The sequence below is a fragment of the Atractosteus spatula genome, chromosome 6 (assembly GCF_055471065.1).
Source record: "Atractosteus spatula isolate fAtrSpa1 chromosome 6, fAtrSpa1.hap1, whole genome shotgun sequence".
Lineage (NCBI taxonomy): Eukaryota > Metazoa > Chordata > Actinopteri > Semionotiformes > Lepisosteidae > Atractosteus > Atractosteus spatula.
This window is the reverse complement of record NC_142711.1, coordinates 10,111,900-10,124,631: the sequence shown is the minus strand read 5'-3', so window position 1 is coordinate 10,124,631 and position 12,732 is coordinate 10,111,900. Positions and strand designations below refer to the sequence as shown.

At 37.9% G+C, this 12,732-nt stretch overlaps 1 protein-coding gene across 1 annotated transcript; it reads right to left on the bottom strand.

Annotated features, from left to right (window-relative positions):
* Window positions 1-464: 464 nt before the first annotated feature.
* ggh (gamma-glutamyl hydrolase (conjugase, folylpolygammaglutamyl hydrolase)) lies at window positions 465-12,428 on the bottom strand. The gene is made up of 9 exons (XM_088918528.1): window positions 12,119-12,428; window positions 8,667-8,775; window positions 7,516-7,566; window positions 6,899-6,983; window positions 5,550-5,688; window positions 5,296-5,402; window positions 4,381-4,471; window positions 2,567-2,701; window positions 465-1,835 (listed from the first exon to the last, which is right to left on the bottom strand). Exons 1-9 carry the CDS (start codon window positions 12,222-12,224, stop codon window positions 1,714-1,716), a joined length of 945 nt encoding a protein of 314 aa, XP_088774654.1. The 5' UTR covers window positions 12,225-12,428; the 3' UTR covers window positions 465-1,713.
* Window positions 12,429-12,732: the final 304 nt, after the last annotated feature.

The following is a 12,732-nucleotide window of genomic DNA, read 5'->3' as shown; positions in this document are numbered from 1 at the left end:
GACAGGCGAAAAACCCTTCTCTCAAAAAAGAATGTTGCTGCATGGCTTAGGTTCACCTGAATGAACCACAAGACCATCTGTCAAGCAGGGGTGATAATTTGGGCCTCGTTTGCGGCCACAGGACCTGGACGCCTCGCAATCATTGAGGCCAGCATGAATCCCTCTCTATACCAGCATGTTTGGTTTATATAAAATGTAGGAATTCCTATGTTTTATTCATGTAAAAAGGAGATGCTAATGACTGTAGGCAAGTTACAGAAATAATTAACTAGGACAGTTATTGTTTTCTTAATTGGGCACCATTCTATTCAGTATCAAGCCGAAGTTTGGGAGTCTGAGGGAACAATTCTGAGTTCTGGAACCAATAGGAGATTATAACACTGGGAGTAATAATTTGATAGATTAAGTTGTGTTAAAAGAACACTAAAAACTTTTGCAAAACAAATGTCAAACAACAAATCAAAAATGTCTCAATCAATCATTTAATCAAGATTTATTTATCAATGCACGAACAGTACAGCATACAGCAGTGTTGTCAGCAATGAACTGCTTTGTCCGCAAGCTCGTTAAGAGGGATAGAAGAGTAAAAGGACAGGAATTTATAGGGATAAGATTAACAAAAAGGAAAAAATAGTGTTATGTCTGTAGTCATAACACTATTAAAGTCTCTCACAAATCATCCTCTTAAAAGTATTAAAATTCTAAAATACTACCAGGGTATGATGCTTCACAAAAAAAACATTTCAATTGTTTTTTAATGCTGAAGTTTCCCCACGTCATCACTGACATGAAGCCACATTTTGCAGTGATCTTGTACATGTACAGTATGTCATGCAGTAAGATGGTAGAAATCCTGACCTGTTGTAAGACACATCATCACTGAGAAAGCAGGCATCTGTGACAAAATTGGAAATTCTGTGGTGTAAATGAAAAAAAGTACACCCAAAACATACACTATATTTAAACAATTCTAAAGGTTTCAGCATTTTAATTAAAATACATTCAAGTAGAAATCACACCAAAAAAACGCAGAAAGCAAAATGATAGCCCTCTATTTCACTGAAACTAGTAAAGGTTCAATCCAAGATAAAAAATAGAAGAAACACAATTTATCGGCTGTTTCTTTAGGTATAGAGGTGTAGAGGACATCTGAAGAAGACTGAACAGCTGAAATGTTGTTTCTCCTTTCTGTTTTTCAGCTTAGAATTAACCTTTAATAGATCAGGTGGGTAGCTGCGTCAGCATGCATAGGCTGCAAAGGAACAAGTAATAGGTGTATTCCCTGCTGAAAAGAGAAGAATGAAAACACAACGTTTTGGCCGTGGAGCCTTCTCACACCAAACAAATCGTTGTTTTCTTTCTTCTCTTTTCAGCATGGAATACACCTATTACTTGTTCCTTATTAACCTTTTAATGTTTCCTTTGTAGCCAACACACACCAACACAGCTTCCCACCCAACATCTCTATCTCACTGGACATGCAATTAAAATTATAATTGTAAAGTGCCTCTTGATTTTGGTTTTGTTCCATCAAATTCAAGTAATGACATTATAGGATGTACCTGTATTATTTCAAGAAAATTATAAATCATCTGTCACAATCATTATTTTCTTCTGAATAAGCATTCAATCAAATGAAAGATATATACTTGTAAACTATAGCCTTGCCACCTTAAGAGCAATCGAGAATTTTTTTCAATTAAAAACCTGCTGCTAAGAAAATAAATAGATCTGCTCAAAAGCAGAGTGATTTCCTTTATAAACTGGACTGTAGTTGTAGATCAGAGCTTTTGATTCTTCTTCTTCACTTGGAAAATGGTGAAAGTTTTTCCTTGCTGTTAAAAACAAAGAAAACCCATTTATAGCACATCCATAAATACCTTTTTGCTTCTATCTGTTGAAAGCACATTTTAAACAAAAAATACATTCTAAATAAGAGACTAATGCAGAGTAAATTATTAATACAACAAATTAAACTCTTGATTATGTTTTATACATTTTTGGTAATTTAACTGCAGCTTCATCTTTCAGGACAATGTAGTAGCTGAAGCCATTCTCTACCGAAATAAAATGTGTTCTTAAATCTGTTAGTCAATGTTAGTCAATATTTCAAGTGTATATATAAATCTATATTTCAAGTGTATATAGACAGTGTGTGTATATTATTTGTTAAGTTATACAAATATTTGATCATTTAGAGTATTCAGCCTGCTCCTCACACTAACTCAGGATGATTGATTATATACTGAAATACCTCCCACTAAAATACACACTTTCATGCTTATTTTAAAATTAAAAGAACAGTATTTGAGGTTAAAGAACAGAATGATTGATTCTTTAAACCCCACTCCATTCCCAGCTTGCAGCCAGTGACATGAGTAACTTCTGAACAGCAAGACACAAGAGCCCCACAGAACTGTATGTCACTCTCCCAGTCTGAGATGGCCCCCAGCCTGGCAGGCAGCAGCACAGCCTACATTAAAGTGGAAGCTTTGTGACCCCCCGCCGCACTCTGATTTGACCCAATCGGGAGGCTTTAACACCGGAACAGAACCTGATCAGTTACCTTCATTGACAAAGAAATCAGCCATATAGAAGGTAGCCTTCACTGCATTGGGTGAATGGGGAATGTATGGTCTTGTCCACTCAAAGGCATTCTTCTCAGGGTGCCACTGAGTTCCATAAATGGGGACATCATAGGCTGCACACAGAATAAAAATCAAGCCATATGTAAAACAATGGAATTCCTGTGGAAACCTAATTGAGGCATTTGTACTTATTTTCCTAGGAGACCTCAGTGTTTATTTTTAATTTTAATACAAGGTTTCTAAAACACCATTTTAAACTACAGCTGTCAACACAGGCCGTCATTTTCAAAATAAAACATATACTACGTTAACTAGGACTGTAGGCCAAACAAAACAAAGGTCACAGCCTATCCCAGCAAGCAATGGGCATAAGGCAGGATACACCCTGGACAGGACGCCAGTCCATCACAGGACAGACACACACTCACACCAGGGCCAGTCTTCCCAGAGGCCAACTAACCCATTGGTGTGTCTTTGGACTGTGGGAGGAAACCGGAGCATCTGGAGGAAAGCCATGCAAACATGGGGAGGACATGGGATCGCACTCAAGGTCTGGGATTGATCCCAGGGCCCCAGCGCTGCAAGGCAACACTGCTAACCACTGCGCCTGCTCCCTTTCCACTGTTCAGTTTCCATGAGATTAAAGTGGAGTGAATTGTACTGTAGCTCCTGGATTCACGTTTTTAGATGCATTTAACCAGAGCAAACACTGGTTAAAATGTTTAATGTTTAAAAGTAATAAAGAAAAGTTACAAAACAAAACGTTGCTTTGAGCCCTTTTGGCCAATTACAGAAAAATCAAAACTGAAAGGCGCTGAACTAGAAGAGTGTTGTCCGTGTGATGATCATGTGTCTTTTTCTTCCGTTCTGGGGGCTGGGGGTGCCTTTTCAAGTGTTTTCCTTGGGGGGCTGAGGAGCGCCCCACCTTACATTTTGCATTTCCAGGGGTATGCCGGTTTATATCACACAGCAGGCAGAGGAATCCTATTCCGCTGGGCTCCTGAGCAAGGCCCTTAACCCCAGCTGCTCCAGGGGCGCCGTATAAATGGCTGACCCTGCGCTCTGACCCCAAGCTTCTCTCTGTCTGTGTGTCTCATGGAGAGCAAGCTGGGGTATGTGAAAAGAGGAATTCCTAATACAAGAAATTGTATAGGGCTAATAAAGTGATCTTCTCTTATTCTGTTCTTTACATTTTGAGTAATGATATGCATTTAAGAGTTATTTTGAGAAATGGGATAAAGAAATGAGGGGCAGTAAGACATGCAAGTCTTATGGAACAAAGTAAAAAACCATGAAGGACACACAAATTAACTATTAGTAGAGGATAAAATCTAGTGAGCGGGGACTACTTGACCACTCAGAAAACTAAACCAAATGAGTATCAAACAAAACATGCTTTTGAATGCAGCTGAGCCACAGTGCCACAAGCCAGATGCTTTTTATTTAGCCTACAGACTGTACTGCTTAGCCTTTTTCATGCACTTTTAAAATACATACCAGCTCCAGACAAGTTATCATACAATTGACATCCCGATACTGTATTTACACAATGTCCATCCTACTTAGAAGTCTTCAAATTTAAAAGACTAAATATCATAGATTCACTTGATATTTCTATAGCATAAAACATTTCATTATCATTGCAAAACAACTTTTAAGAAACTGAGATCATCTAAGAACTAGGTGACATTTTGTGTTGAAATTGTGGAAGGTATTTTTTGTAGCCCAGCCTTTTAAATAAATGAATGTTCTACATTTTATTATATTAACTTCTTTTATGAAACAGTCTTACCTTCCATGGTAGAAACAAATTCAAATTTCTCATCCTTGTTCGTTGTCAAAATGTTGTAGAAATTTCTGAGTTTCTCGTCACTATTGTATTTCTGGAACAGGTTGGAAGCAACGGTAAGGTTTACTTCACAATCGTGCAACTAACTATGCAAATAACATCCCATTCCAAACAACCTGGCAAATGGGTATCTAGCACTGGCTGGACCAACTTCAAAATAACTTAAGGTTTACAGTTATCAGAGATTGAGATGTAGCTTGACTACTTTGATAACATTGCAAGTCAAAGAGTAAAATCCTATACAATTTAGTAAATTCAGTAAGTTTCTGGCTCAACCAGAAGAGGCGCTGGCTCAGAGCACAGTATGGAGTAGGTGTTGCTAAGTTCAGGTCTGGGTCACCAGCCGATAACAACTGTGATTCCCCAAACAGGGCTGGATTTGGCTCAGCTGAGCAGGGAGATCTTGGGTTTTCCTGCCAAAGGCAATTCCCTCAGAGGATCTCGGGAAAGAAAGTAGCTCGGACACTACTTTGAATGGCACAATTTGGCAATAAAGGAGCACTAATAAACAAGACCGGTTGGGGTGGTGCTGAGTGACAACACTCCAAAAGGAAGAGGAATGGAACAAAAGAGCACAAACACTACTTTCAATGGCACAAATGGAGCAAAAAAAGAATTCTGTAATTTAATTTTTTGTGCTTTTTTTCTTTTTGTAGGTGTGCCGACTTCACTGAGCTCAGTTTAACATCTCTGCCTACAGCAGTTTCCTCATTCACCATACTGGAACAATGGAATTTCTGGTCTGGAGGGAATAAGGCCACCTACTGGTCCAATAGCACCATTTGAGGCAGCAATCTGGATTTAGACCTGCATATTTAAGCACGGACTACAAACTGAAGCATTTTGGGAAAGGCTCACCTCAACAGAGAGACTCCATATGTGTGAGTTTTCGGTTATAGACTCAGTGGCAAGAGCTTCCAAGAGCTCTGTAGGGAAGTTCTTAAACAGCCTACTTTCTCTGGCACCTACAAAACAGTGTAATGTAAATAACTGCTACCGATTTACTACACAGTGAATAAATCTACACACCTAACACACAGCCAACACTGAATAAATGAATTTGGACAGAATACAGTTTAGGAATTGTATGATTGTATGGAATGCGAACCTACCTTTAGTAAAAATCAACGGAAGTGCAACACTAGTAGTGTTAGTCCTTACTAACAGAATCTTTCCACTCGTAAGGTAAGTCAGCTCCTCAAATCCTAAACAGGTACCCCAAATAGGGAAGTAGTCACCTTCAGAATTAGCCTAAAACAAACAAAAATAAATGACTATACTTCATTATTGCATATTTAAAGTGGTCTGTTCTGAGGTTATGAGCATAAGAAAAAAAGGAAGACTGCAAAGGAGAGGAGAACTGACCCAGTTTTGGTTGTTAGGTAGTTTTAACAGCTACTGTACGTGAAATTAAAGGTTTTACCTGCCACTTCTAGAAACTACCTGGCTGGGAAGCCTGTACCAGACACTCGCAACCCCAGCTGTGATGAATTATTACATTTTCTTTATTCTAAATGAATTTCCTTTACATTTCCAATTGCAATCCCATGTCCTTGTTTCACTACAGAGCATGAAAAAGCCCCTAGTGCACAGGGTTTCAAACAAATAAACAAGGACATGGGGTCACAACTGACGACTAAAGGGTAATTCGATTTACATTAGTAATACCCAAAAAATCAGTTCTTATGATGTTGCACATCTGGTCTACATGATTTCTACGGTGCATTACTGTATGATCCATAACTATGAGCAATTTATTTTTAATTAATTTTTAGGCAGGTTGGGGGAAGGTTATATAAGCATATGTAAGGCTCTGCATATGGAGGTGTATGTCCTGAAGAGGAAAGCTCAAAAAAGGACACATCAATCCTACTCAGAACAGGAAATTCTGAAAAACTACAGTATGTGGCCCAGCAGACATCAGTAGGTATCAGAAACTACACCTTCCTGTCAGGGATAAACATTCTCATAAAAACAGCACAAATTTACATTTTGTGAGAGTAGCTTAGCTTAGCTCAGAGTTCGAAAGCTTAGAGTTTAGAAATAAAAAAAATACTTTACGTGTATTTTATTTATTGTTTTGCCTCCATATGCCCCTGAGAAGGAACCCTTATAAGCCTGTGCTTATATGCCTCGTGAAAACTCATCGGCTGTTGTCATAGTAATGTGTTCCATTAAAGACTGTGGCAATGACCTCAATGAAAAATAAATAAATCACACAGGGACACACACATTTTCTTTCATAACACATAAACAGTACATTTAAGACACTTTGTTTTACCCAGTAGTAAACTGTAACCTCAAACTGGCTTTGAAATCAGCAATTGGAATGGATCGACGTTTTTATTTCACCTGACAAAATGCTTACTTTAGCATTCGATATCTATTCTGCACATAACTGAAAATGGTCAGCGCAGGTCTTGTGATTAATGTCAAAGATATAGTGAGGAATGAAAGTTACCTTTAAAGCAAGCTGATAAAAAACACTTGCAGCTTTGGCATACCCTGAAGAGATGAGGTTGACTCCTCCCCCCGGCAACAGGAATCTGACAGGAGAAAGTTACATTTTCATGATATTATTATGTTTTTAAAACCAAAAATAACTAAAGGAATAAGCAGATCATGCAGACTTTTGACTTTCTTATGCTTTTCCCACTTTATCTCTGTCTTGGTCTGTAGATAATCCAGTGTCAGGGGGTGCAGTATGGGTACAATATTGTGCCAAGTGCCCCATTCACATTTCACTGTTAGCAAGTTAGCAAGTTTCCTTGACTTGCTTCATCGCAGTGGTGGCTGGGGCTAGCCAGGTGCAAGCAGGACTGATTTAGAGCTAGTTGTACTGGCCCTTCTCCACAGCACCCAAGCTCCTCTATTTCAGCTTCAGGTCACAGTGGGAAACAGGCACACTGCCTAAGAACACAGTGTGATCCTTGACTCTCCCGGATAGTGAGGGATTCAGATAAAGAAAATGGGAATGAAATGTGATGCAGTAAGACAAAAGACAGTCTTAAGATAACCTTAAGACTTTTGAGGTGAAATACCCCCAAACAAGAAAATGTAGTGATATAGAATACATACCCATTGATAGAGTTGAAAAGCTTTTCATAGTCCTCTTGTGACTGATTAATTCTATACAAGAAAGGGGAAATGAGTTTTTTAAAGCGTTGATGAAATACTACGAGAAATCTGTTCTTTTTAAGAAACTGCAAAACCTAGTAGAAGGTTATAACATTTTTCACAAAAATGAAAAGGAATTTATTGCATTTGTAGGTTTAAGAATAAAACCCATTGTTTTTCTTCCAAAGAAAAACTTTTCCCCAGCAGACAGATTTAAAAATACATGTTCTAATGTCCCATTCATAGCCTTTAAGGCAATTATTTTAAAAACAAGCCCAAGACTTAACAGTTAAGCTTTGTTTATATTACGTGTAAGAATAAAAAGCAAGTAGTTACAGAACTGAAAATAAAGAAGATTATTATACTATACTGTTTTGCTCACTGCAGCAATATGTAACATCAGTTAGGGTTGCATAACTAGAAATTGTAAAATTTTCATTTCTTCAGACAGGAGTTCATTGATTTACAGTCTGTAAATGATAATGTACTGTATTCTTAGTGGCAATATTTTTTAGTTTTGCTAATAGGAAATGGGGTAACACAGTGACAAAGGCAAATACATTTTGCCAAAAGGTGTTTCAGGAACTACTGAAAGTGTGTTATGTTTATAATCTGTAACAGTGCCATTAAGACTAGGTGGAAAAATATGCAGACATTACAGTACTACTTTCTCGCTTTATCTGTAAACCTATTGTATTAATTCTCCATTTTTTTTAAAATCATAACTGCCAGCGATAATACAGTATGACAAATATGAAACTTCATTGAGAATAAACTAGAAATTATTAGCAATTAAAATAGTACTGGCAATACTTTTCTCTTTTTACCTTATCCAATCCTAATCCTATTCTAAAAGTGCTGTCATTTACTTTCAAGTTCAGCTTTCAAAAACAAGCCAAAACAAAGATCTGTAACATAATTCCATATCATGTCCACTTAACATCATTGAGCACTACATTATTCATTGAACTGAATAAAACGTCTATAGCATGGTGTAAGTCAATATCTAAATTGCAAAGGATAAAGTGGTAACCGTACAGCCATAAGATGTCATAACCTTACTGCAATGCGTGGTCTCACTTATCTGAGCAGGGCGTAGTTCATGTTCTTACCTTACAGGCACCACTCGAGCTCCTGCTGACTCCAGGAACTTCACATATGACGCCGCAATGTAAGAACTTTCTGGGTTCTCAGATGATTTTATTTCTTGAGCCAAAACCCCTAAAATGGTTGATATAATATTCTATAATAAGATAAGCATGGTTACAAATGCAAGGCGCAAAGGTCTCTACAGTTGATTCAGTATGCTTGGCAAATAATTTATCAGTCAAACTCTCATTTTAGGATATAACACTGAACCATTTCGCTGTGCTTGAGACCTTTCTTGCTTTAGGTGCACAGGAGAAAAAAATATAAATAAATAAGATATAGCCTACAACATTGCAATACTTCTCTCACATCATTGAAAATAATGATAACAACCCCAGACATCTCTTCTCCACCATCAACAGCTTGCTAATGCCAAACTGCCCCACCACATTACCTGCCTCATCACAACTTTGCAACACTTCTTAGATTTCTTTACCTCCAAGATTGACAACATCTGGCATCACATTCTCTCCACTACGCATATCATTTCCATACCTCCTCCCTCCTCATCCAACTTTTCTCTCCAACTTCTCTCTTCTTGACTCAGCATCCCTCAATAAACTAGTTACACATATGAAACCCACCACATCTATTTTAGATCCCATTCCCACCACTTTATTCCAGTCCTGTTTCTCTTCTCTCTGTCCCATTGTCCTCTATATTATCAATGAATCCTTGAGCACTGGCATTGTACCAACGGTCCTCAAAACTGCTGCCATTACTCCCATGCCAAAAAAGCCTAACATGGCTCTCGACAATCTTAACAATTTTCACCCCATCTCCAACTTACCCTTTCTTGCAAAAATTCTAGAACGTGCTGTCACAGTTCAGTTATATAACCACCTCATGGCAAATAACCTTTTCGAACCCCTCCAATCTGGCTTCCGTCAACTTCACAGCACAGAAACTGCCCTGGTCAAAGTCACTAACGATCTTCTAATAGCTTCTGATTCTGGTTCTCTTTCTATACTCGTCCTTCTTGATCTCAGTGCTGCTTTTGACACTGTTGACCATGACATCTTACTTTCTCGTCTTGAGACTGTGTTTGGAGTTTCTGACACTGCTCTTACCTCACTGATCGCTGTTACTTTGTCTCTCTTAATGGGTATAGGTCTGAAATTGCTCTTGGTAAGTCTGGTGTTCCTCAGGGCTCAATACTGGACCCTGTGCTCTTCAGCATTTACATGTTTCTACTTGGTCAGCTTTTAAGATCACATGGCCTCAGCTATCATTTCTATGCTAATGATACTCAAATATACATCCAAACTAAACCTGACACTGATGTGGCTGTCCCTGTTCTATCTAATTGCATCTCTGACATAAAAACTTGGATGACTCAAAATTTCCTTCATCTTAACTGTGACAAGACTGAAGTCATGCTTATTGCCACCCCCATCAACTTTGTAAAACCAATCCTGTAACCCTATCTTTAGATTGTTCTGTACTTGTCTAAATTGAAAAACCTTGGTGTGATGGAACAAGTAATAGGTTTATTCCATGCTGAAAAAAAGAAGAAAGAGAACACAACGTTTCGGCCGTGGAGCCTTCTTCAGGTGTGTCAGAAGGCCCCACGGCCGAAACGTTGTGTTCTCTTTCTTCTTTTTTTCAGCATGGAATAAACCTATTACTTGTTCCTTTGCAGCCTACGCATGCTGATGCAGCTACCCACCTGAACTACTACAACCTTGGTGTGATATCTGGCTTAACATTCGACCCACATGTGCAGCATACTGTCAAAACATCTTTTTTTCACCTCAGAAATATCGCTAGACTATGCCCTATGTTATCACTAACTGTGGCTTAAAAGCTGATCAACACATTTGTGTTTTCTCGAATTGACTACTGTAATGCTCTACTCGCTGGGTATTTAAATCTACATTGAAAAAGCTGCAGTATGTCCACAATTCGGCAGTCAGAATCCTGACCAGGTCTAGTGCAAGGTCAAGTGAATACATGGCTTCTATCCTGGAGCACTGGCTTCCTGTCAAATTCCATGTGGACTTTAAAATCCTCATATTCACCTACAAGGCTCTGCATGGCTTGGCACCTCAGTACCTGTCTGAACTATTATCGCCCTCCTCCCCACCTCACAACCTTAGCTCTTTTAATTCTGCTCTCCTAACTGTCCCCCAAGCCCATCTACACTCTATGGGTGACAGGGCCTTCTCCTGTTGTGCCCCTAAGCTCTGGAACTCTCTCCCGGAGGATATCAGAGAGTCACCTTCTCTAAACATCTTCAAATCTAGATTCAAAACCTTCTTCTTTAGAAGAGCCTTTACTTAACTGGTTCCATTCTTTACCCCTCTGCTCCTACTGTATTTAGTAAAACCATCCACGGTCTCCTCTGTGTATTGTAATTGTGTTTTATCTTGTGTATTATTTGTATATATTTTTGTTGTAATTCTGTAAAGCGCTTTGAGAAGCCACCTTTAAAGGCGCTATATAAAATAAAGCTGTTTATGATTATTATTACAATAGTGACTCTTAAACTGGAAGCCAACATCCCCTGGGCTGAAAAACATGGCAAATGCCACTAAGTAAGCAAAATAAATGAAAATAGACGTCCCTTGAATAAATGTAATGCATAAATTAAGCAGGATTAAACAATTCAGTGTGTTCACGTTCAACAAACTAAGAATGTCAGACCAAAGTATGTGAATAGCTGGACAATGTGACATCTTTGAAAAATGTAGTGATACTGGCAATTGCAAATACATTATACATTTATTTTTTATGTCATAAGAAATTATCTCACTGCAGTACTGCATTACGAAAATTAAATTTGTAATACTGGGAAAAGATTGATGCTCACTCATGATATTAACTGAACAACAACGACCGCTGTATAATCTGTACTGATTAAATATTGTATAAATTATCCTTATTTCATTCTAAATTTTCACTTTGCTTTTTTGCCATAGGTGTGTCTCACTACTGTGTTCTTCATTTGAGGTTTTCAGTCTAGTGTGACAAATGAAGCACTGACATGATTTACCAAAGCATAGACTCCCTGTTTCAAATCAACTATCGTGCACCAGAGCTCAAAAAGTTCTGTAAAATGTATTAATTTTACTTTTGATCAACTGCTCAACTGTAATACTCCTACCCAGTCTCTGAGGTGTGCTGCAGGTAACTGTAATGAAGCAAAACATATCGTAAAATACCGTAAAAGCAGATAATCTCTCATTAAGAAAATACTTGAGTTAACTTTTGATTTGACTGCTCAAATTGGAACAAAATCTGCAAGAAACTGGGCCCTTTTGACTAATCTGTTCTTCCGGTTGGAGTCAAGTGACACAGTAGAAGCACGGAGTGACTTGCCTGAACCACTATAGTATATAAAACGAAGAAAAATTTGTAAGTTAGTGTCTATATTTTTTTAAGCAAACAAATGAGATGAATAATTTTAACTCACCGATAATGGGTCTGTCGTTTATTTTTGCTGTTTTGAACACTGCGGACGAGGCACAGCCAAGAAAAACAACTAGTAAGAATGCGTAACTCAGACAATTCATTTCCATGAACTAAATAAAAAAAATAATATCTATTCTACTGCACGTTGTACACAGAGATAAAACGTATTTCTTTTTGCGCTTCTACCCGAGACCTAACCGAACTGTTAAAAGTGAAATAAACGGCAGTAAATACTGTCACAACATCGTATCTGCGTCACTAGGTACAGAGCAACAATGTTCCCTGGGATATGTAGTCATATTTTTCGATCACTTTTTGCTTTTAGGAAATTAAAGTGTGATATAACTTTAGACTAAAGAGATCTGCTGCCTGGAGGATAAATAATTTACGTTTCCGTGAGTTTTAATAATGTGATACATAAAGATTGATATATATTTGAACGTATTAGACAATGTATATCTTACAGTACCCTATAGCCTTTAATGTGAAGCAGCGTTACTACCAATAATTCTAGATTGATTGATTTATCTAGTTTGTATAATTGTTGAAAGCAGGGCTACTCTTTTCTCTGTTCTTCAGACAGTCACATATTTTTGGTTATTTTCTTCCTGAATG

Bases quoted from the DNA above. Each gene is read 5' to 3' on its own strand.
- ggh (XM_088918528.1), bottom strand. From the start codon at position 12,224: ATGGAAATGAATTGTCTGAGTTACGCATTCTTACTAGTTGTTTTTCTT. The intron at 7,567-8,666 runs GTAAGAACATGA...TTTCTTGTATAG, and splicing joins GCTCGAGTGGTGCCTGTAAG to AATTAATCAGTCACAAGAGG. The intron at 5,403-5,549 runs GTAGGTTCGCAT...ACTGTTTTGTAG, and splicing joins TCCGTTGATTTTTACTAAAG to GTGCCAGAGAAAGTAGGCTG.